Source organism: Perna viridis, chromosome 14 (genome assembly GCF_037379345.1).
Source record: "Perna viridis isolate PV_CMFRI_1.1 ecotype Kerala chromosome 14, ASM3737934v1, whole genome shotgun sequence".
NCBI lineage: Eukaryota > Metazoa > Mollusca > Bivalvia > Mytilida > Mytilidae > Perna > Perna viridis.
Window position 1 is genome coordinate 17,752,981 of NC_142458.1, and position 24,074 is coordinate 17,777,054.

At 32.9% G+C, this 24,074-nt stretch overlaps 2 protein-coding genes across 3 annotated transcripts; one reads left to right on the plus strand and one right to left on the minus strand.

Annotated features, from left to right (window-relative positions):
• Positions 1-4,799: 4,799 nt before the first annotated feature.
• Positions 4,800-14,754, plus strand: LOC148598460 (uncharacterized). 2 transcript variants are annotated; one of them, XM_088560904.1, is made up of 8 exons: positions 4,800-4,890; positions 7,278-7,328; positions 7,630-7,712; positions 10,124-10,195; positions 12,077-12,194; positions 13,472-13,572; positions 14,314-14,388; positions 14,632-14,754. In XM_088560904.1, the coding sequence occupies exons 1-8, from the start codon at positions 4,845-4,847 to the stop codon at positions 14,686-14,688; spliced, it is 603 nt and encodes a 200-aa protein (XP_088417030.1). In that variant the 5' UTR covers positions 4,800-4,844; the 3' UTR covers positions 14,689-14,754. The 2 variants fall into 2 exon arrangements, with proteins under 2 accessions (XP_088417030.1, XP_088417029.1); XM_088560903.1 differs by having other exon boundaries at positions 4,801-4,890; positions 14,607-14,754.
• Positions 14,755-17,369: 2,615 nt separating this feature from the next.
• On the minus strand, positions 17,370-18,613 carry LOC148598461 (uncharacterized). Its single transcript, XM_088561119.1, has 2 exons — positions 18,330-18,613; positions 17,370-17,803 (listed from the first exon to the last, which is right to left on the minus strand). The coding sequence occupies exons 1-2, from the start codon at positions 18,496-18,498 to the stop codon at positions 17,388-17,390; spliced, it is 585 nt and encodes a 194-aa protein (XP_088417245.1). The 5' UTR covers positions 18,499-18,613; the 3' UTR covers positions 17,370-17,387.
• Positions 18,614-24,074: the final 5,461 nt, after the last annotated feature.

Below are 24,074 nucleotides of genomic sequence, written 5' to 3' on the forward strand. Positions count from 1 at the left end.
AATGCTGGAATTTTTTATGGACAACATATTTGTCCAGTGTGGTGGACGTGTTTTTCAACAAACGGTCGGCATTCCAATGGGAACAAATGGTGCTCCTTTACGTGCTGACCTATTCCTTCACTCTTATGAGGCTGACTTTATAGGTGATCTGATCCGAAAGAAGATTCTTCCATCTCAGTTTCCGCTATATATATGACGTATTATCTTTAGACAATCCTAATTTCGGGAATTTGATACATCGCATCTACCCAAAAGATGTTGAGATAAATGATACTACAGACACTGTGAAGTCAGCCTCATATCTTGACCTACACTTAAAAATCGATGGTAAAGGAAAACTATTGACCAAACTTTACGACAAACGTGATGATTTTTCATTCAGAATTGTCAACTGTCCTTTCTTCTGTGGCAACATCCCTTCGGCTCCTGCGTATGGAGTGTTCATATCACAACTCAAATGTTATGCCAGAGCTTGCCGAAACTACGCAGACTTTTTGTGTCGCGCTAGAATCTAACAAATAGGCTTCTGGAACAGGGTTATGTTGCTACAAGATTGAAGTCATTACTACAAAAGTTTTATGGTCGTCACCATGAACTCGTGGATCGTTATGATATATCCATCTGCACCATGAAAACTGATTTTTTATTCAACGGGTCATAGTTTTCCTTTCCTCATTTGTCTACCCCGGACTTGACTTTTTATGAGCAACTCGGCGGGTGTTTCTAGAAAAGCAGAGGACGCTTACCCTACTGGTGCACCTGGTCCATTCTCCCAGTTTTTAGTGGAGTCCGAGTTTTTTGTATGTGTGATTTTAGTTACTTTATGTTCCCTGTTGTGTATGTCTGTTTTCCATGTCTGGTCTTTGTCCCTGGATTACATTCTTATGATTACCGCTATAACCCTGGTTCCCTTGATTACTCTTGCTATAGAATAAGTTTGATAATGAGATCTTGTTTTGTTTACAGTAAAAATAGATTATTTCAGTATATGTTGAATCAAGTACAATACATTTACACATTCGTTTTTGTTAGATAAAGGATGTGCCCTTACCCTATTGATGCGCCTAGTCCACGCTCCCAGTTTCTTAGTAGAGTCAGAGTTGCTCATTTACTTTTGTTTCTTTGTATGTGTTATTATAGTTACTTAGTATTCTTTGTTGTGGATGTCTGTTTTCCATGTCTGATCTTTGTCCATGGATTGCACTCTTTTGATAACCGCTAGAATTATGGTTCCCTTGATTACTCTTTCGGCATTAATCAGACTGTCCGTGAGCCCGTTTAAATTAAAAAAGTGATACATGTCATTCACGTTGCAGTTTTAGAATTAGTTCTTGAGTCTCGATCAGTTGATTCTCGCGTGATTAATTGCCTTGTGGTACCAAGTTTAAGATTAAATATTCCACATTGATTACTTTCTTTTTACTCACTTGACGTATGTACCCTGTCAGAGCACATGATTTCATTATCCTTACATTTTCAAATATTGTCAGTCCTTTACTTTTTTGTATGTGGTGTCTTTTTTACTTATCCTCATTTTTGATATGTAATTGTATTTTTTTCTTTTCTCTACATTGTTTTCTATAGATTTTTTTTGTGATCATCTTCAAGACTAGCTGACAATCGAAGTTCCGAAACTATGCAAACGTATTTCATAAATTGCAGTAAAGGTAGTATCATTCCGGATCATATTCCCTCGGTTAACTTCTTCATCTTCAATATTTATGTCGATCCGAACTATCATCTTCTCATTTAAACTCAAATATTTTATAGGAATGCTCAGGCTTTGCTAATTTTACAAAGCAACCTGTTATTCAATACGACATTGTCGCAAGCCCTTCTTTTTCCCTAGTATTCACCATCCGATAATGCACTGAGATTGTTCAACACACGTAACAAAATCGACAAAATAAATGAATTCAATCGTAAAACAATATGTAGATGATTCCAAGAATAAAAAGCAATTTTGACAAAAAGTATGGACACAAAAACTGCGAATCAAATGATTTGAAAAGATGACAAATAGATTAACAAATATGGAAGAGAAATCAAGACAACCAAGATTCTAGAGGAAATGTGTTCCATCATGCCCAAATAGGTCTACACCTATTACGAAATTAAAGTTGACAGTTTTAACTTGTATGCAAAATGTATTTGATACACACAATGCGTGTAGACTTTTCCAGCACTCGTATGAGGCAGACTTAAAAGCTCATAGTTTAGAAAATCATTTAATCTCAGTTATACAGATGATGTGTTTCGTTAAACAAGTCCAGTTTCGGGGATTTGTTTCATTGTATCTTCACCTCAAAGAACTTGAAATAAATGATACTACAGACATTGTAAAGTCAGATATATATCTTGACATACACTTGAAGACTGATGGTAAATGAAAACTATTGACCATACGACAAACGTAATTTTTCATTCCGTGTTGTCAAATTTCCTTTCATTTGTGGCAATATGCCTTTATCACCAGCGTAAAGAGTTTTCATACTTGTATCGCCCTAGACTACTCACGAATAGGCTTCTGGAACAAGATTATATTGCTACAAGATTTTAGTCATTACTACAGAAGTTTTATGGACGGCATTATGAACTCGTAGATCGTTACGGTGTATCCATCTGCACCATGATTACTGAATTTGTTTTGTCAACGTGTGATAGTTTCCCCTTTCTCTTTCGTCTATCCTGGACTTGTATTTCTATGAGGAACTCGGTGTATGTTTCTACAAATCAGAGGTTGCTTACCCTACCGGTGCACCTTGTTCATGCCCAAGAGTCCGGAATACTCATTTACTTGTGTCACTTAGTATGTATTACTCTGGTAATTTTATGTTTTTTGTTGTGTGTGTCTGTTTTCTATTGACCAAACTTTACGACAAGCGTGATGACTTTTCATTCAAAATTCTCAATTTTCTTTTCAGCTATGGCAATATCTATTCAGCACATGCGTATAGAGTTGTCATGTCACAACGCATACATTTTGCCAGAGCTTGCCGTAATTATGCCGACATTTTGTATAGCGCTAAACTTTTTACAATTCGGCTCTCGGCAGTGATTTCACGTCTTCCGGATAAGAAACACGCCGAACTTGATAGTAGCCGGGATTTAACTTACTTATAATATGACGGATGTCATTGGTGTTGAAAATTTGCTCTTCTTATGTCTGGAAATTGTCCCTGGGTGACATTCTCTTGATTTCAAGTAGAATCCTGGTTCCGTTGATTACTCTTTCTATATTTTTTAATTCGTATTTTGTGTGTATCTTTCCTCTGTAGTGCTTTTCCTAATAATGCATTATTTTGATTTCTGCTCGAATCTTTGTTCGCTTGATTATTCCTTCGCTGACATCTTAGGCAGCTCACTTTAATACCAATGAATGTGATCCCGGGTTAAAATTGATATGGAAACTACCTACGTAAGTGCTGAAGGAATTTTGGTGAAAGGCAAGTTGACAAAACAGATTGAAAAGTCATCGCGTTTGTCGTATAATTCATTAAATATGTTTCTGTAATCATAGATATCTAAGTGTGGGTATGATATGAGGCTGTCTGTAGCACCCTAGTGTTTTGTGGCAGAATAACCAAAATCACATGTGAAAAGTAATAAAAGTATAGGAGCTCAACTAAATATTTCGGGCATAAACTAGATTCCAATGACGGTGAACAGCGTTAAAATGCATTAAAAATATTCAGAGAAATAGAAACGTAATACATTATTAAGCAAGACGCCTAATGGAATTAAAAAAAACAACATTTTGTCAAAATCCAAAACAAAACATACCAGATGGATATGCATCAAAACTTAAATACTAATTTAAGATTTTTTTACGGATTAAAAATTAACCCAGTCGCCAGAAATGATTGTTGTCGTTATGTTTTAAAAGCGATTTTATTAAAAAGAAATATATATATATACATGTATTAACATTGATGGATTTGTAAAAATAATGCCAAATAGATAACATATTCATTTTTAAACATCCATCCTGCCACAAGAAGAAACATAACGTCTCAGACAGTTTCTAGACCAAATACGGGTGGATCAAAACATATATCCGTAAAAAGCGTTTCTAAGGTTATGAGTCGCCACTTGGTTAGCGGGTTTGCATCATATTTGTCAAAAGTTTTGACATTGTAAATCCACGGCAATAATAGCATCTAACTAGAGAAAAAGAAAATGTGTTTTTAGCTGTGAGAGTCTCTTACCTGACCAACGGTTTGAGACAGAAAAAAGTGCACTTTCTCATAAAAATATGGTAAATTTAAAATAGCCGCAATGGATAGTCATATTTTTCCAGTATGCGTTTTAATATTAGTGCAAAAAAATGAGCGAACCGATGATTTATTATTTCCTGCTGATTTTTCTTTATGTTGTGAAGTGACCTATAATTTACCTTTATGCTGATTTATCACTAGACACATCGAAATAGTATGACCAATAGGTAAATGTAGGTCATTCCGATTCCAAATGTTGATAGGAATACAAAATTAAAGTGAAAAAAAACACCAGGTTTTGTTATGCAAGATTAGAAAATCTCAGACACATGGGAAAGATGTAATAATTCTCTAATCTCATTATAGAATGATTTAAAATTATCCTGAGCTGCCTTAGCATTTGAATATGAGTAATATTCTTATATTGCGTATAGTTTATATTTATATCAATTTAACTGAGAATGTTTTAAATGTAATAATGATAACTTAAAATTTTCTTGAACATACACTGAAGGAAGCCATAGTAAGTAAGTGATTGTGCTAATGCTGTATTATATACGGTTAAGTTTACACGGGTCAAAGTACATTCTGATAAGAAATTTTACTTTACGACCCAAATCAGAGACAATGAAAAGTCATATAACATGCTTACAATTAAGATGCAGTGTTATTGGTAAGTACAGTTATGCTATGTTTTAATATGTGATAAGATGGCCATGACCAAGAATGTGTATGGTCACAAAACAAAACACATTTAACAATTTCAAAGATTGCTATTCATTTTACGATTTTAGATTTTAGTGTTATTTTTTGTCAACAATACTAGTTTCGAGGATTTTGTATATTGCATCTACCCCAAAATGTACTGCGATGGAGCTTAAGGATAATGCAGATATTTGAAGTAAGCCTCATTTCTTGACCTACACTTAAAGATTGATGAAAAAGCAAAACATTTGACCAAACTGTACGTCAGACACGATAACTTTCCATTCCATACTGTAAACTTTCTTTTTATCTGTGTCAATATCTAACATAATTAACCCATACGATGTGCCAGAGCTTGTCCAGTGCGTTAAAATTAGGCTCCTGGAACAAGTTTTAATTCAACAAGACTGAAACAAGCCTTCCCCAAAATTGCCTGTTTATGGGCAACTCAGCGGATGTAGTTAGAAAAGCAGAGGACGCTTATCTTACCAAAACACCTGGTTCGTGATGTCAATTTTGAGGAGTCCGAGTTGCTTATTTACTTTTGTTTCATTGTGCGTGTTATTCTTGTTGTTTTGAGTTCTTTCCTGTGTGTGTCTGTAACCATGTCTGTCCTTGTCCCTGGATTGAGTTCTTTTGATTTACGTTAGAATCTTGGTTCTTCTTTTACCATGTACACTGTAAGAGCCTTTCAAAAAAGTTTATTTTTGGATTATTCAAAAAAAATATATAAAATAAAATGGTTCCCCCGTTACTACCGTAGTGGTATTAATTCAATGTGGATCCTGAAAAATTCGAAAGATCTTTTGGAGATGATCAGTTCAAGACCATTATCTGAATATAATAGCATTAAAAGCTATGATTTTTTAACACTGTATACTTCTATCCCCATATTTAGTTAAAATCCAGACTTAAAAACATTATACATCGTTGTTTTTCCAAAAAAAGATGGTACACCTAGATACAAATATATAGATTTGTGTAGAGATTCCTCACTCTTTGTACAAAATAATTCCAAATCATCTTCCAAATATACAGAGGAAGATGTTTACAAAATGCTGGAATTTTTTATCGACGACATATTTGTCCAGTGTGGTGAACGTGTTTTTCAACAAACGATCGGCATTCCAATGGGACCAAATTGTGCTCCTTCACTTGCTAACTTTTTTCGTTCACTCTGGACTATTGACTCTTGAGGCTGCCTTTATAGGTGATCTTATCCGAAAGAAATAATATCGCTTGCTTTGAACTGAGTTTCCTCTATATATATATGACGCATTATCTTTAAACAATCCTAATTTCGGGGATTTGATGCATCGCATCTACCCAAAAGAACTTGAGATAAATGATACTACAGACACTTTGAAGTCAGCCTCATATCTTGACCTACATTTAGAAATCGATGATAATGGACAACTATTGACCAAACTTTATGACAAACGTGATGACTTTTCATTCAGAATTGTCAACTTTCCTTTCTTCTGTGGCAACATGCCTTCAGCACCTGTGTATGGAGTGTTCATATCACAACTCGCACATTATGCCAGAGCTTGCCGAAAATACGCAGACTTTTTACTTTTTTGTATCGCACTAGAATCTAACAAATAGGCTTCTGGAACAGGGTTATGTTGCTACAAGTTTGAAGTCATCACTACAGAAGTTTTATGGTTGCCACCATGAACTCGTAGATCGTTATGGTGTATCCATCGGCACCATGAAAACTGAATTACTCAAAGGGTCATAGTTTTCCTTTCCTCGTTTGCCTATCCCGGGCTTGACTTTTTATCAGCAACTCGGCGGTTGTTTCTAGGAAAGCAGAGGACGCTCACCCTACCGGTGCACCGGGTCCCAGTTTTTATTGGAGTCCGAGTTGCTCATTTGCTTTTGTTACGTTGTATGTATGATTTTAGTTATTTTATGTTTTTTGTTGTGTAGATCTGTTTGACATGTCTATGTCCCTGGATTACATTATTTAGAGTACCGCTATAACCTTTGTTCCCTTGATTAACCTTTCTAACTGAACTTGTATAACATTTACTTACGTTTACCCTTCGTTTGACGAATACGAGGAGGTTTGCCTAATTCCTTTTCTAAATCGTGTTTTTTGGTCGACGTAGTAATTAGTGCGTAATGTCAAGTTACCAAACAGCATGTATTGTAGGTAATGCACTTTGATTTTTTTTATAATTGTTTTTTCGTGATGACAGGTACCGTGGTTTTCCGTATTTTATTCGTCGCGCCTCTACTTCCTGCTTATTTTTCGACTTAGGATTGTTTAAGTTATGTATAATACGATATAGTGTGCAACATCTTGTTTCGATTCTTTTGTAACATCTCTGTCTTTTCCCGTTTCAGTTGTGGTTGCTACTTCCTTTGTAGTGACTTTAAGTTCAATACTTGGTGCAGGTACGTGTTATCAACGTGTAATTCTGATTTTATTAGATACATTTACATTTTTTTATAAATATTGTGCATTCATATAGCGAATGTACGAGTTCCTTATGTATGTTTGTATTGTCTTTATTTCCGTTATATTGGTTCTTATCTATACTTGTGTTTCCTTCTTTCTATTATTATAATTCTTTAATAAAACAATTTTTAGAATTAAAATGAACATAAGCTTTAAGCAATCACATCTGATCTGTAATAAATACTATCAACTGTGTTTTTTTTAATGTATTTTGTTTTCATTTGTTTGTTTAAACAGCTTCCGGTTTGACCTGTCTGACATGCTCGCAAACACCTATACCACGTGAATGTAAACATGTTGTACATTGTTCAACTGGAGAGGTATTATTATTAATATAGATATTGTTCTTGTTATTGGTATGCTAATTGCAATTTTAATTTTTCACAAGAATGACACTCTTAAGTAGCAGTCTTTGTAAGAATCATGCAAATTATGTAATATATGATACACCCTCAAAAAAGGCTACACAGTTTTAATTTTGATATTTAAGAGAGAAAACCATGCAAGACCGTCCGGAAGTGATATTAGCAATTATAGAAACATAGAAACTAGTGTATCTGGTAGGACTCCAAGAGAAACTCATAATTGCAAAACATATTTTTTTTAATTAAAGATGGTGGAGATATGGCCGCCATTTTGTTTTACGGAAATTCCCTTGAAAAACTCATGGTTGAGATCTAAAGTTAAGTATTAGGCCTATAATTGCCCTCTTCCAAACCAATGTTTTGAGCTAAGTATATTCAACTCTATTAAACAAAACGCATATACAGATTCTAATAATAACTGGAAAAAAATATTTGACCTTGAATTTTGACCAAATGCCAACATTTAGAAAATTATCATTTTTACCACATTTTAATGCCCTGTATTTCCTAAATAACACTTTTAACAAGCTGAATTGTTTATACCCAATTAGACGCACCTATGTATAGTAACTTGACAGCAGTTCATACTGCGCATTTCAGATATGACAATAAAAGGACACCTTAAAGTAGCCAAGATTTGATGGAGGCGTGAAAATAAGAAAACGATAGTTTGTGTTTGACAATTGACCTAGAACTTTGACCTTTAGGTAAACTTTGGTGTTCAATTTTGCTGTTTCTAATGTAACAAATTGTGTCCCTGCTGTAAATATGATTATTCTTGTATCTTTCCAAATGTACAAATAGCTGTAGCCTTTTGATATTAAGCATGTGGGTAGATAATCAACAGAATGTAGCTTTCAAGAGTTGATGATTTTTAGCACTTGCAGTTTTTCTTTAATTATTGTAAAACATCTGTAAGGCAGCAGCAATTTATCCTAGATAGCAGATAGTCATTATACATGTACATATTTAAGTTAATAAAAAATCTTGAATGATTGTCCATTTGGTGCTTAGCCAGGTCAGAGGTGTGCGGTTACAATGTATTTCCTCCATCATCTTCTGCAATACTTGAAGTGCATCAATCATGACCCATGTCAGGGTCTGTATCAGTTCCAAGCTAATCACTTGGATAAATGTATTTAAGCTTCTTCACCTAGAACAGAAAAAAACAAGGGCTTTATACTGTTTTTCATGAAACAGATTTACTCCAAACGCACATTTTGAACAGGTATCAATCAATTTAAAAGAGGGAGTACTATAAAACCCAAGTTTAAAGCATGCACAACTAGTGTATAGTTTGATACCTTATTATATGTACTCAGCATTTAGGTTTTTGATTAAAAATACATGCACATGTACATACATTTATATATCAAATATAATAAGCATGTATCCATGTATATGCCACTGTGTTGTAATTCTATTTCATTTTCAAATGTAAGTAAAGAACTAAAATTTTAATATTTTCCATTCTTAATAATATTTTTAATCAAGATATATACATCACTATAATATAAATGTTCTAGTGATAGTATTATTCTAATAAATGATGTAAATTGCTGACAAAGCACGAACACATTCCAATTCATGTCAGTAGGTATTTATGAATAAGTCCCTTTAAACTAAAAAAAAATAGGCAGGGGAAGAAAACGTCTTCCAGTGCACTGGACTACATCGTACCATACATGTGGGTTTTAAGAAAATTGTTTTCAGTGAGTTTTATGTTGTGTTTAATTGGTTCGAAATCAAATATTTCTGTAGTTCTGATATAAAATTTGAATAGGTGTTATTATATATCTTGCATTATGGCTGAATAAATCGCTTAAGAATTGTCCCATTTTCACCAAAAATACTTCTATTTTACATGTTGAAAAAAAACCAAAAAAAAAACATGAACATATTAAATGCCCATCATGAAACTTTATAGCATATAAATATAATACAGTTTCTACCTTTTGATTGCAACAATGATAATTTTAAGCATTATTTTAGCTTGTATAGGCTTTTTGATTATCAATGGCAAGTCATATGAAAACTGTCTTCTATTTTCTGAAACTTGGCATACAGCCAATTTTCACGTAAAGCTAATTGAGTGACTATTTTCCACTTCTATGAATTAAATTTAATGAAATTGTATAAAATTATGTCACTTCACACAACATAACAAACATTAATAAAAGATGAATGTAGTCCAAATTTGACCATGACATGCGGCACTTCATTAAAGAAATGCCCCTAATACCTAAAAACAACTGTTACTAAAAATCTGACAATCTACATTGTCTGTTATTAGAATGACATTTGGTTTTCTAAAGTACCTACCTAGCTCTATGACGTTATTTGTCAACCAAGGGGTATTTTTGTAGGCATGTTACGTGGAGAAAACAGTTTATCCAGATGGAAATGTTTATTACGATTTGGGATGTAGAGACAAAAAGGTAAATTTTTAGCATTTTAACAGAAGGCTGTAATTTGAATTAATCTGTAGAAATAATGAATCTCTTAAAAGAGCTCAGAAAAAGTATAGGAAAGTATGATACATGCGTATGTATATGATTATTAACATATTAGTTGAGATTAAATCATCAAAATAATAGCATTCCAAATATATTGTATGTACTCTTTCACTTCAAATTAACAAATCGTACTTTTTGGGGTTTTATTATTATTTTTTTTATTATATTTTTGTTTTTGTTTTAGTTTCTTTGTTTCTTTGTTTGTTTTGATTTTATTTGTTTTATCGAAAATTCTGCATTGATAATCTTCTATGGCTCCAAGTGCTTTAACCCATTTATCTTTCTATTAGTATCAGAAACGTTTCGGTCACACTGATATTTTGTGAGTTAAATGCATCTTGTGCATAATATGTACCCAAATCCCACTGCAAAATCGGTGCAGGTACTGGTATATCTAAACCGTTGGATCGGGACTTTTTGGCAAGGAAATGAATGGCAGGAATAATGTTTTTGTTTTTGTTTTGTTTTGTTTTTTTATTTATTTATTTATTTTATTTTAGTATTTTATTTTGTAATTTTTTACTATTGTAAGTGTCTATGAAAAAGATATTTTAAGTGTAATACTTTAAGAGTATGGAAAAAAGTAAATAAAAAAAAAACACCGATCTGAAAATATAATTTGACTCAATGATGACTTCTCTATATGAATAGACAACTATTTGATATCAATTAAAATATTATTCAATTTGTAAACAAAAATAATATGGGAAATAATTATAGTGCAAATAGTCAAAGTAAACTTTCAAACTTTAAACTATTCTAATTTCTGAGATTTGATACATCGCATCTACCCCAAAGAACTTGAGATAAAGGATACTACAGATACTATACTGCGAAGTCAGCTTCATATCATGACTTACACTTAGAAATCGATGGTAAAGGAAAACTATTGACCAAACTTTACGACAAACGTGATGACTTTTCATGTATATTTTTTTTCATCTGTGGCAACATCCCTTCAGCACCCGCATATGGCGTGTTTATATCCAACTCAAACGTTATGCCAGAGCTTGCCGAAAATACACAGACTTTTTTACTTTTTGTATCGGGCTAGAATTATAACAAATAAGCTTCTGGAACAGGATTATGTTGCTATAATATAGAATTCATCACTACAGAAGTTTTATGGTCGTCACCATGAACTCGTGGATCGTTATGGTGTATCTACCTGCGCTATAAAAACTGATTTATTCAATGTGTCATAGTTTTCCTTTCCTCGTTTGTCTACCCCGGGCATGACTTTTTATGAGTAACTCGGCGGGTTTTTCTAGTAAAGAAGACGCTCATCATGCTCCCAATTTTTAGTTGAGTCCGAGTTCTCATTCATGCTTTTGTTACTTTGTATGTATGATTTTAGTAACTTTATGCTCCTTGTTGTGTAAGTCTGTTTTCCATGTGTAGTCTTTGTCCCTAGATTACATTATTTTGATTACTATTATAACCTTGGTTTCCTTGATTATTCTTGATGGGATGTTTTCATACCATGTTTCACGCAGTATCTGATTCTTAGGTGAGATTGTAAATCAACGTACATTAGATACATGATGAACGAATTAGTCTTCATTTTTTTTTGTTAAAAAGGTTTGCTTACATTATATTTATAAAGTTTGACGTTTTGTTTCACTGCAAAGTGTTACGTATATCCTTTTCAATAAATTTGAAATAAAATTACAATTATTCAAATCAAATAGCTATGCTAGTTTATCATTTCTCATTTTAGAATCACTTTTCTTGATTATGCTTTTACTTTATTCAAGATCACATAGTGTGTCTGTCAAGCCAATTTGTTCCTAATTTATTTAGCTATGCACGGATACCGGACCATTGATGCCAAACATAGGTAAAAGAAGTACAAACAAGACATGTGACAAGTGTTGTGATGACAGAAACTTGTGTAACTCTTTTGGGTGTGATGCTCTTGGTATGTATAACTTATAAAAGAATGATAAAATGAATTAGAGGGACCTTTTCGATTTTATCTAGCGTAAGTTCGATGTCGTTTAATGTATAAGTATACATGGTCTAACCCTTTTTGAGAGCTGAATTATCCCATATTTTAAAGGTATTCGTATTTACGTAGCAGATCACTTTTTGTATGAAATCAGATCCACATCATTCTTAGGTCATAGGTTTAATTTGTAAAGATTTGTCTACATATATAAAGACTTAGTCTGAAAAAACAGCAACCAATAAACAAGAAGTGTTCGACATAAAGATCTAGTGAAATATGCACTTTACTTTTTTTTACTTTACACTGCTTCAGTTTATAGTAAATATTTAAAAAAAAAAAAGGTCAACCAAATTAAGGTGTCTACAAAATCGTTTTTCCTGAGGAAAAACTATTATATTTTTTACATACTTACGTTGACGATGTTCTTAAATTGTGGTGAAGAAATTGATTACTTGTAACGAGTTCATTAAAAAAACCTTTGAATTACGTTACATTAAAATGATTCAAAATCTCATTTTAATGTTTCGAGATTGAATCCGTTGATTGACTCAATTAAAAATTAATTGCATTTTTGTATTGCACTTTAAGGGGAACAAAATGGTGATTTAAAAAACAAAACAACAAACGTTTCTTTGCTAAAAGTTTTTCGCTATCATCAAATCTCAGAACATTCAAAAGATTATTTCTGAAAAGGGAAAATTGAAATGTTCAATTATTTCAATGCAGCTTATCTTTTTTTCTGTGAGCATAGTGTTATTAAAATCATTTGATTGAACAAAAAAATACTTACATAACAGATATTTTTATCAGTTTGTTTGGATGTATAATTTCTGCTTTATTGTCTGATTTGTCGAATTTATCAGGTATTAGAAATGAACTTTGACGTGAAACAGACTAAATGAAATTACTGCATATACACGAAATTTCAACAGATAACCATATGTAATTAAAGATCATCAGTCCCATTCGATACTCAAGATGAGGTGTAATAATTCTGTACAATGCTTTACATAAACATGGATAAAATGTTATGTATCCTTAAAAGAATTTAAGTTAATCAAACACATGTAGGCTATTGAAATTGCTTATCAAAATAATTTCCACGTTCACAATACATATTTATCTTTTTGTTTTGTTTTGTTTTGTTTGTTATGTTGTTGTTTGTTTCTTTTGGAGCTTACCATGGATATGCCATGCTATTTTTAACTTAAGGAAATACTTATACCTATACTTGTTTTGATTTCCAGATTACCCATCAAAAAGTAAAAGAGGACCTATATGTTACAACTGCCACACGATGTCTACTGATACTGCCTGCAATAACATAGAGACATGTGGAAGGGATGAGGTATAATAATGCATTGTAGTATTTATGCAGTAAAATATATAAACATCATTTATTATACAAATAATGATACATGTATGTATGAAAAAAATGAATCGAAGAATCCAGATATGTCATATAATTTACCATAAATCAAATTGTTGCCAATAGACCCCAATTGCAATATATATATATAATACAAATGCATACAGATCTCTATTTGGGGAGACAGCCATACAGAAACATCCGTCCAAAATCAACAATATTTCGGGCGACATCTCTTGCAAAGTGCCAATTAATGTAAAAATATACTTGTTTATAATTCTAATATTAGACATGCGACAATCAGAGAATTATCTTTTTGTCTATAACTTTTTCCCTGAAGTGAATAATAGCAGGGTTTTGCAATGCCTAAAATCACCTGTTATTTTATATTTATAAAGACTGTCACTTGCATACATATGCATGGTTTAAGGAATTCTGCGGCCACTACACGGTATCTTAATACATAGCATCAAACTAATATATTTTTGGTTAGTCAAACTTAATGTTAAATATATCAATATTTTTCCTGGGTAATTATATGATCGACACTTTTAAACAAGTTTGTCTCATCAAGTTTATGTTATCAAAGTTGTAGCAAAATCCAGTTGACTGAGTGAATGGGAAATTGACATAAGGGTGTAACAACAAAATTTTAGAAAATTCCTCGTGCGAAAAATCCTTTAGTGTATGTACTTACGTGGCAATGGTTGTTATTTGCAGGAATGTATGATACACTCTTCGCCATCAAATGTTAATGGGGAAGTATATTACACAGCTAGTTGTGGAAGAACCGTGGTAAGTGTGTTTTCATAGTTAAAAAAGGCAATTTGTAAGCAGTACAATTTCATTTTGTTTTGGATTTTGGTGCATCAATTTTTAAAATGGAGTTATATTTGTTCACTTAATTTAAAATATTTGAACATCAGTAATTTTCACGCCACCTCAAAATCAAAATCGATCCAGTATATCTGTTCACAATATTCATGTCTCTTTCATTGATATTTTTTTTACAGATTTGTAATGCGTTTTCGTTGATAGGAAAGAAAAGGGGTATACTATGCCATCGATGCTGCAAAGACGATTTATGTAATCTAGGAGGATGTTAATACTATATATTTTCATTTTACTTACAAATAGACACAAATACATGGATAACCAATATGTGTTACTTTCATTTTGTTGTTGGCCGTTTGTCTTTTTTAGATATTAAATAATTTACTATAGTATATACACTTCAGTTTAAAAGTCATGATACAATGATATTATCAATGCTGTCTACCGGTCCAGAGACAACAACGTTGGCCTCCGGAATAAAGTAATCATAACATGAATCAGTAGGGTTGGCATTCGGTACATGTGAACAGTCACCATACCATGAACCAGCAATGTCGGCTCCCGATACGAAATCATCATACCATGAACCATCATTGTACTTTCTTCCTGCCTCATGTTTTGCGTCTGTCCTAAGTCAGGAATTTTTTGCCTCTATATGCACTTTTTGGTCTTCACTTTTAGTTTAAATTTTGTTGCTGGAGTATATAAGGGCACAATTTCGCTGAACCTATGGAAAATGTTGTTTTTGAACCAGCTGCAGCCTGCACTAGCCGGTTTGTAATGTGAGGGTTTCCTCATCGATTACTGAAGAACGGTTGGTTTGTTTCTCTCTACCAGGGGAGAGAATTGTGACTTACCGTCTATGTACTGGATTCCTAAACTCCACAAGAATCCATACAAACAATGTTACATAGCTGGATCTGCAAAATGTACCACCAAACCTCTTTCAAATCTTTTAACTTCTACACTCACAGCTGTCAAAGAGGGTCTGCAGTCCTATCACAACACTTGTTACTCCCGTAGTGATATTAATTCAATGTGGATCCTAAAAATTAGAAAGATCTTTTGGAGACGATCCGTTCAAGACTATTATCAGAATATAAGAGCATTAAAATTTTTCAACACTGTATACTTCTATTCCCCATACTCAGTTAAAATCCCAACTTAAAAACATTATACATCATTGCTTTTTTCCAAAAAAGATTGTACACCTAGATACAAATATAAAGTTATTGGTAAAGATACACAACAAAGAACATAAAGTAACTAAAATCATACATACAAAGTAACAAAAGCAAATGAGCAACTCGGAATCCACTAAAAACTGGGAGCATGGACCAGGTGCACCCGTAGAGTAAGCGTCCTCTGCTTTTCTAGAAACACCCTCCGAGTTGCCTATAAAAAGTCAAATCCAGGGTAAACGAAAGAGGAAAGAAAGGAAAACTATGACACGTTAAAACACAATAAACCATTTTCTTCAGAAACACTTAAGTATCTGTCATGCGAAATCTGAAAAATATGATACACCCCAAAAAAAGCTACATATTTTTATTTTTGTAATTAAGTTGTTTTATGGGTCTACACTATGAAATGAGTAATTATTCATTCAAATCTGCCGGCTCTTAGGAGATAATCAACATTGAAAATCCAGTAGATTATATTGTATATGAGCATCATTTACAGAATTATCTCCCTTTATTTTGAAATCTACAGTGCATTCTATATAATCTTAATCTCCTAAGAGCACGGGTTATATGAAAAACCACATGTTATTTTCTGTTTACTATGACATTTCAAAAAATAAAAATATGTAGGCTTTTTACCCATGAATCACATTTTGCATGATTCTTTGCTGGAGTGCTACTTAAATTTCGAGGAAAAATTTTGCCTTTCCCGGATCAACTTCTTTAATGCACGCCTATACATGTATAAATGCAATGTGTGTGTATATAAATCGTGTATTAATCGAGCCAATAACAATTAACGGCTATTCGAGACAATGTTTTAGAAATGATTAAATGTCACAATACAAGTAGTTGGGAAGACCTCTTTTTCTTTTGCAAATGTTTACTTAACGATTGATGTCTATGTTGGAATTATCTACGGATTTAGAATAAACATATATTCCTCTATTTTAAATGATGTGGAATTTGTGAGTCAAGTGACAATTAGTATTTATAGACCCTTTTCACAATGTCCAACACGTAAAACATGTAAAAAGTACATCTTTCCAGTAAGAAACCTCAAATAGCAATCTATAGTTAAGGTCCTTAGTTTAACAGACATTCAATTAAAAAAAACGCAAGGTGGTCTTGTTAACGTTTTTATAGTTACATTTTATATAAAAAAAACTCCAAATGAAACACAGGATCAGCGACACGACTATTGTTTTCTTTTGATTCAAAGATTTCTGATAATTAGTGGTTTCATAATTCAATTAAATAAGGAATGGGGAAAGACAATACTCGATTCCTCCGACAAAATATCGTTAATCTTATTTAAAAAGCTATGGTTCACATTTAACTCACATTTATTTGATTACCATATTTTTTTCATCATACGTAGTTTTAAATATAAATATAAATATACCCGACAAACTACTTAGAACAAGAAAAGTTCATGTACAATAACACTATTTCAAACAGAAGCAAATCACTGACAAAAAGTCAGTAAATATGCGACAAATATTGAACGTGGTTTTCATTTTTTCTTTTTTGCTTTGTTTGTCAGTTTGTCAGTACTGTTTTAAATGTTTTATTTGTTTGTTTTATTGTGTTTTTTATGAATCGTTTTGTTATGTTACGTTATGTTCCTTTGTTTTTGTACGTGTTAAAATTGTCCTATAAATTGTCGTTTTATGTTTCCGATTTGGAAATTAATGTTTATTGGTTACTTTTCCGTTAACCGAAAACACCGCACTTTATTTATGAAAATAATTGCTCTTATGTTAATTACTCTTTTTATTCTGCATTAATAAACATTCCAAGAAATGAACACCTTGGATAATATTCATTACTGTACAGGACGTGGACTGTTCCATAGTTTGTCGTTCTTATAAATGCATGGTCATCTGTTTTCATACGGCATAGCGCAGTCATGGAACCTGATTTTAAAAGTGTTCCCTTTTCAGTTTCTCCAGCAGTGCTTATTACCTTGTTTTCAACAACAAGTTCGGTTACAGCATAGCTAGAGTCATAACTTATCACTGTCCATGAAAAAAGATAGACTCCATCTTTTGGCGCTACAAACACACCGTCATACTTATTGTATTGGTTCCCTATATTTATAATATCGTCTTCAAAGACAACGATAGATTGTTTTTGTAGATGTCTCGTTGAATATTTCATCGAGGCATAGAACATAACAGGTCCCTTCTCTGCAATGGAACAAATGTATCATTGACAAGTTTTAACCTTACGATTTTTTTTTACTTTTGAACATATTCACGAGCGTTAATCCTTCCACTTTTTAAATAAAAAGATGTATTTATCGATCAGAAATTCATTGCGTAAACACAAAAACTAAGTTTAAATGATGTAATTGTTTGGTTTTTTTGGGGGTTTTTTTTTGGTTTTTTTTTTTTTTTTTGGTTTTTTTGTTTTTTTTTGTTTTTTTTGTTATAAATATTCCTTATTGTTGGGGTTTTAAATTTTTTTTTTTTTTTTCTAACTTTCCATTCACACTTGTTTTCTCGTTAAACTTACCACAGTAAACTCCTTTTTTTATGCAAGTCATATTCTTTATCAATAATGAAAACTATAGCAAGGTAACTCGGACAAACCAATGAAATAATCTCAAAATTAAAAAAAATTATACCAAATAAAGTTGAACAAAGCAAACTGTATTGAAAAACCGGTTTACCAATTTACAGAAAATATTTTCATAAAAAAATCGCCACTTACCTTTAGTGAAAGAAAAATTCAAAGTATCCAATTTTGTTTCCAGTGTTAAAATTCTTGATTCGATAGCTTGGAAGTGCTCATCTGAGGTAACATTTTGTCTTTGAATTGTCATGCACTTGTGATAATTCAGAAAAAGACTCATCAAAACAAGAAGTTCAGATATTTTCATGGTCGGTATTATACACTTTGTTATTTGCAGGTCAACTACCCAAGCTTCTCCGTTTCTCTATTTGCATTAGTTACTTATAAATATTGGCTATATATAACATTGAATGGCTTTCTGTTTTCAACATTTGAGTTTTACTCTGTATCTGTTTATTATTACCATATGGTTCATAATGAAATAATATTATACAATCTTAATATAACAACTGTTTACATTATAATCTCCGATTCAATCTCAAACTTATATTTACAGGAAAGTGAGTTGTAAACAAAAACATAAGTTTAGTAACATTCTCACTACGTTTTACGTGCGAAATTTTAACGTGAAAAGTAAATTTTCTTTCGCTTTGAAATTAATTCCAGTTCGTATTCACCATCACATTAATTATATCCATGACCCTTGTAATCAACACATGACATACAGAAAAAAATATCGATAAAATATGTAAAGCAACTGAAATGTGAAAAGTTTATCGATTAAAATCCCCCTATAAAAGCCCTACCTTCGGAATTAAGTAATTATTTATCTTTTTAATTTCATACCATATTTTAAAATAGTATTGGGATGTATCATTTTATTGTTGATGAAAAACATGCTGTTCTTGAAAGTACATTGCAACTTAAAAAATTGAAAGTATTTTGCTTATCGTCATTCATATTTCATACTTCAGAAAATTCATTCTGAACAAGTAATAAAAACATGAAATAAAAAAACTTTTATATGAAACCCAAAATTACACCTTTATCATTGTTTTCCTAGTGAATGAAATGTAATTACACCACGGTACCCTCTACATACCGATATAATTCTACAGGGAGTCATTTAAGTCAAGACAGCCCTGTCATGCGCTGGTACATTTCACGATTAATAGTTAATGGTGAACAATTATTCAGGTGTTTAAATTTGTGGATTTCTTTTTCCAATTTTGTTGTGACAAAGACTTTGTAATGTGATATTCGTATGTTGAGACAGTCTACAAAAGTGTTATTTATCAACTGTGATGCAAACAACTCCAAAAGCAAGGCCGAAACGTTCTGAAGGCGAGACACTCCACCCCGATTGCAAACAAACAAAAATGGCCAGTGCAGACGAACTTACGAAGTCCATTAAATCGCTTGTCAATCGCGTAAAAGAAATAATGGAAGGTCAAGGAAGTATGAAAAGAATCGAAAATTGATAGACTCAGAAATGATAGACTCAGAAATGATATTTTACCTACAATTGATGACAAAATGAAATCATTTAAGTCTGATATAGATATCGATATAGCCAGGAAGTCCTTACGAACAGATGAATTAATTAACTCAGTTCAGTCCATTTTGCTTCGCCTCAGTGAAATCGAAACCATGAACACCCAATGTTTAAATCAATTAACAGCTACTCACGATACAATAGAACCAATTGATCCACTAAATAATAACGATATAACTGTTATAGTGAAAAACCTGTTTTTCTCCGAAGGAAAGGATTTTATTTAAAAAAAACCAAAGAGATTCAAAGGCCTACCTGAGACGTAACGATGTTCGCAGCGGTGCGACTTAGACCACGATTTTGCAACAAACCGGGACTAGTTAAGGTCAGCTTTCGGAATTCGCAACAAAAAGTAAATGTATTGCAAAACATACATAAACTAAAAAACATTTCCATTCAAGGCGCTAAATAGGACGATTACTAGAAACAAATACAAGAACAAAACTTCGGGAGCTCCTGCAAGGGGAAGCCTATCGACTAACAGGAATCGGGCGCATATTGCGAAAATACGACAGTGCTGAAACAAACCCTGAATATATGGAAATTCAAAATGCACAACAACAAAAATATGAACCGTCCCGCACTAAGGTAATATAAAAATCGGACATTTGAATGTTTGTTGTTGGACTCAAAATAACAATCTGTTACGGACTGAAATAGTAAAAACAGTGAATGTTGATATTTTAAATGTTTGTGAAAACTCACCTGAATGGAACCGACAATTTAGAAGTATATGGTTACATTTGGAAAGGGTTGAATAGACAGTACATTTATCGAGATGCCGAAAAAGGTTCGGGTGGAATAGGACTTCTGATAAAGCAATGAATTATGGACGATTACAACTTTGAAATAATCGACGGAACATACGAAGGAATACATTGTGTTAAGTTTACTTCCAAAAGTATTGAATTTTCATTCACCTTACTGTCATATTACCTGCCCCCCCCAAAAAAAAAAATTTAAAAAAAAAAAATTCTGTTTGGGGTAGAGACTCTCAGGGCTTTTTCGCTCATGTTATAGCAAATGTATACGATCAATGCGAAACTGGCTTTTTGGGACTTCAATTCTAGAATTGGAACGCTAAAAGAATACACGAAATTCGATTCTATCCCATTTCAAAATGTGATCGACAAGACCTTTATTCAACATGGAAAATCGTTTATAGAATGTTTAACACATCAAAAATGTGTGTACTAAACGGAATATTCGACCCGAATCTCGACAACTTTACATGGATTTCCGGTAGAGGCAAGTCAGTCGTAGACTACATGTGTGCTCCGCATGATGTTCTGAAAAGTGTGAATCATTTCAAGTAATGACGTCTCGATCAATTGTAGAAAAAGCTAATCTGTACCCTTTGCTGGGAGAACGGAGCAAAATTCCTGACCACTCAGTTCTTGTAGCCGAAATACAAACATTCCAAGATGTACTCGAACACAACCAACATACAGCTGATCCTATGAGGAAGCGTTATAACTGAAATGTATCCCGAATGACTTCTTTGACTTGAAATTAAGTCGATCAGCCTAAGAAACTTTGATCAATCGTGGAATATTATGCGTGTCCCAGAAAAACAATATCTTAAATTTAAAGAGGCTCAAAGATGCGTCAAGAATTCCAATTAGCACAGAAAAACTTTTACCGATTATTACGCCAATGTGAACGGGAGCACAGATTTTATTGTTGTATCGTAATAGAAAGTATGACTTCTTCGAACCCGAATGAATCTTTAAAATAAAGAAGCGTGGACCACGACAATCTGCGAAAATACCGATGGAAATATATGATCAAAATGGTGACATTCTTACTAATGAAAACTCAATATTGAATAGGTTAAAGACAGACTTTGAAAACATTTATAATATGGACAATACAATATCCGATTTTGATAACACATTTCAAAGAGGAGCTCTCGCAACTAAAGCTTTATTTGAGAATAGAATGATAGACCCACTGTATACAGAAAATGCAGACATTAATTCAGTTATAACGGTGGAGGAAAATTGGTGTACAAGGCAAAGAACGGGAATTTTGTGGAATCGATAAAATTCCTTATGAAGTGATGAAATATGAACCGGTTATTCATATACCTTATTCCTTGTTTCAATTCATATTTGACACTAGTACTATTCCGTCTGTTTGGCGTCAAGCAAATATATATGCCCAATACTCAAAGATAAGACTACCGACAAACGAGTGCCGTTGAACTATCATGGTATCAGGCTGCTATCTTGTGTCTCACAAATGTATAGCTCAACTACAAATTATCATCTTATTTAGAGTCTAATGATTTACTAGCGGATAAACAAAACGGATTTCGATATAACCGATCCTGTGAAGATCATATATTTACACTAAATATACAGAACAGCCAGAACATTTTTGCTACATTTATTGACCTGCAGAAGGCTTTCGACTTTGTCCACAGGGATATGCTTTCATATAAACTTCTTCCAAATAATGTCGACGGAAAATAATACAACTCGATTAAAAATATTTATTTAAATACAACTGCCAGTGTTCGTATAAATAATAGACATAGAAAATGGTTCGTCTGTCGATCGAGAGTGAAACAGGGCGAGAATCTGTCACCAACGTTATTTTTATTTTTTATCAATGATCTTGCAAAGGATGTTAACGAACTTGGTGTGAACATCGATAGTTCAGAACTTTCATTTACGTTGACGACATTGTCATGTTGTCATCAAATGAGAATGATATGCAATCGATGTTGAACAAAGTGCAACACTGGTGCAAGCATTGGCGTGTGTGAATAAACACTGCGAAATCTAAAACGAGATATTTTCGACCACCGAGAACTAAAAGATCTGAATTTCAATTCCGCATTGCTGATAATACTCTTGAAACAACTAACAAATACAAATATTTAGGTGTGACTTTCCATGAATTGAAGAAGTTTAAGTACAATGCCGATCGATTATCGGTAGCTGCAAGTCAGGTACTCGGTGGAATTATTTCCAAAATACGTCATCTAAAAGATTTTGGAATAAAGTCTTACGAGATTCTATTTACAACTTGTGTAGTTCCTATTCTCGATTATAACTCATCGGTATGGCGATATAGAGACTCCGCCTGCCTGAGCGCTATCCAAAACAAAGCAGTTAGATATTTTCTTGAAGTCCATAAGTTAGCACCAACAGCAGCAATAAATGAAGATGTCCGTTGGCTACGGCAAAAGAACGCAGATGATGCACTATCATTCGACTATGGAATAAACTGATAACCACGGACAATGATCGTATCTGCAAACGCGTTTCCGATTGGGATTTGGACAGGTGTACGATCAATTGGTCAGCGGATGTCAAATCAATAATGCCTTATGCAGGACGAAGCAATTATTTCGAAAATAAAACTGTTTGCCCGTTATCCGAAGTAAGAGATACGCTTAAAAATATACAAATTTGAATGGAAAAATGATCTGTTAAAATTCCCGAAGCTACGAAGCTACATACTCTTTAAAGATTAATATTGCTGTGAAAACTACGTCGAACTTAACCTAAACAGACGTGAAAGGTTTGTTTTAGCTCAGTTCATATGCGGAATACTTCCACTTCGAATTGAAACCCGACGATTTGTTGGTGAAGCTGAACATGACAGACTTTGTAAAATTTGTCAAGAAAACTGGGTGGAGAATGAATGCCATTATTGATTGAACTGCACATTTTACAACGAACTCTGACTTCCTTTCTTTGGTAACATTAACAATTTAATTGTGCTATCTAACGTTGAACAGTTGAAATTTTTATTACATCAGCATCCTAGAAAGACTGCTAAATTCATATCACAAGCTACTATAAAGAGAAAACTTTTTCGTTATGTAAATAACAGTAACTGGAATTTTTTGCTGTTAACTGATTTGATCTTTTTGATATAGTAGTTAAAGTGACTTATAGGTCCAAACTCAATATTTCATAATTGATGTGCAAATTTTAAAACACATGTCACTATAATAAACAATTTACTTAGTTTACACTAATTGGGTCATGGTGTGGTCATCGGAAATTGTTTTCATGTGTTCAAGTCCATTCATAAAATAAAGGAGTGCATACATCACGTGATCTAATGAGGGTGAGTTTTCGATGTGTAACAATGAGATTTGGAAGGTTATGAAATAAATCAAAAGAATTAAGTTTAATTCTATTTAAATATTTTCACGCCGATTGTGTTCACTTGGGATCACAAAACAACCGTGCAATCATTCTCCACTAACCAAGATCATTTTTTTCCGACGCAGTCGGTATAGTTCCGCTTTTAACCCTTTGACCTTAAAGACACTCTTCCAAAGAAACGCAAGTCACCTGATTGCA

Excerpts from the sequence above, each read along its gene's own strand:
- LOC148598460 (XM_088560903.1), top strand. The coding sequence starts at position 4,845 with ATGAAAAGTCATATAACATGCTTACAATTAAGATGCAGTGTTATTG. Across the intron at positions 4,891-7,277 it reads ATTAAGATGCAGTGTTATTG|TTGTGGTTGCTACTTCCTTT; the intron begins GTAAGTACAGTT and ends TTCCCGTTTCAG. Across the intron at positions 10,196-12,076 it reads TGGGATGTAGAGACAAAAAG|CTATGCACGGATACCGGACC; the intron begins GTAAATTTTTAG and ends TAATTTATTTAG.
- LOC148598461 (XM_088561119.1), bottom strand. The coding sequence starts at position 18,498 with ATGAAAATATCTGAACTTCTTGTTTTGATGAGTCTTTTTCTGAATTAT. Across the intron at positions 17,804-18,329 it reads GAATTTTTCTTTCACTAAAG|AGAAGGGACCTGTTATGTTC; the intron begins GTAAGTGGCGAT and ends GTTCCATTGCAG.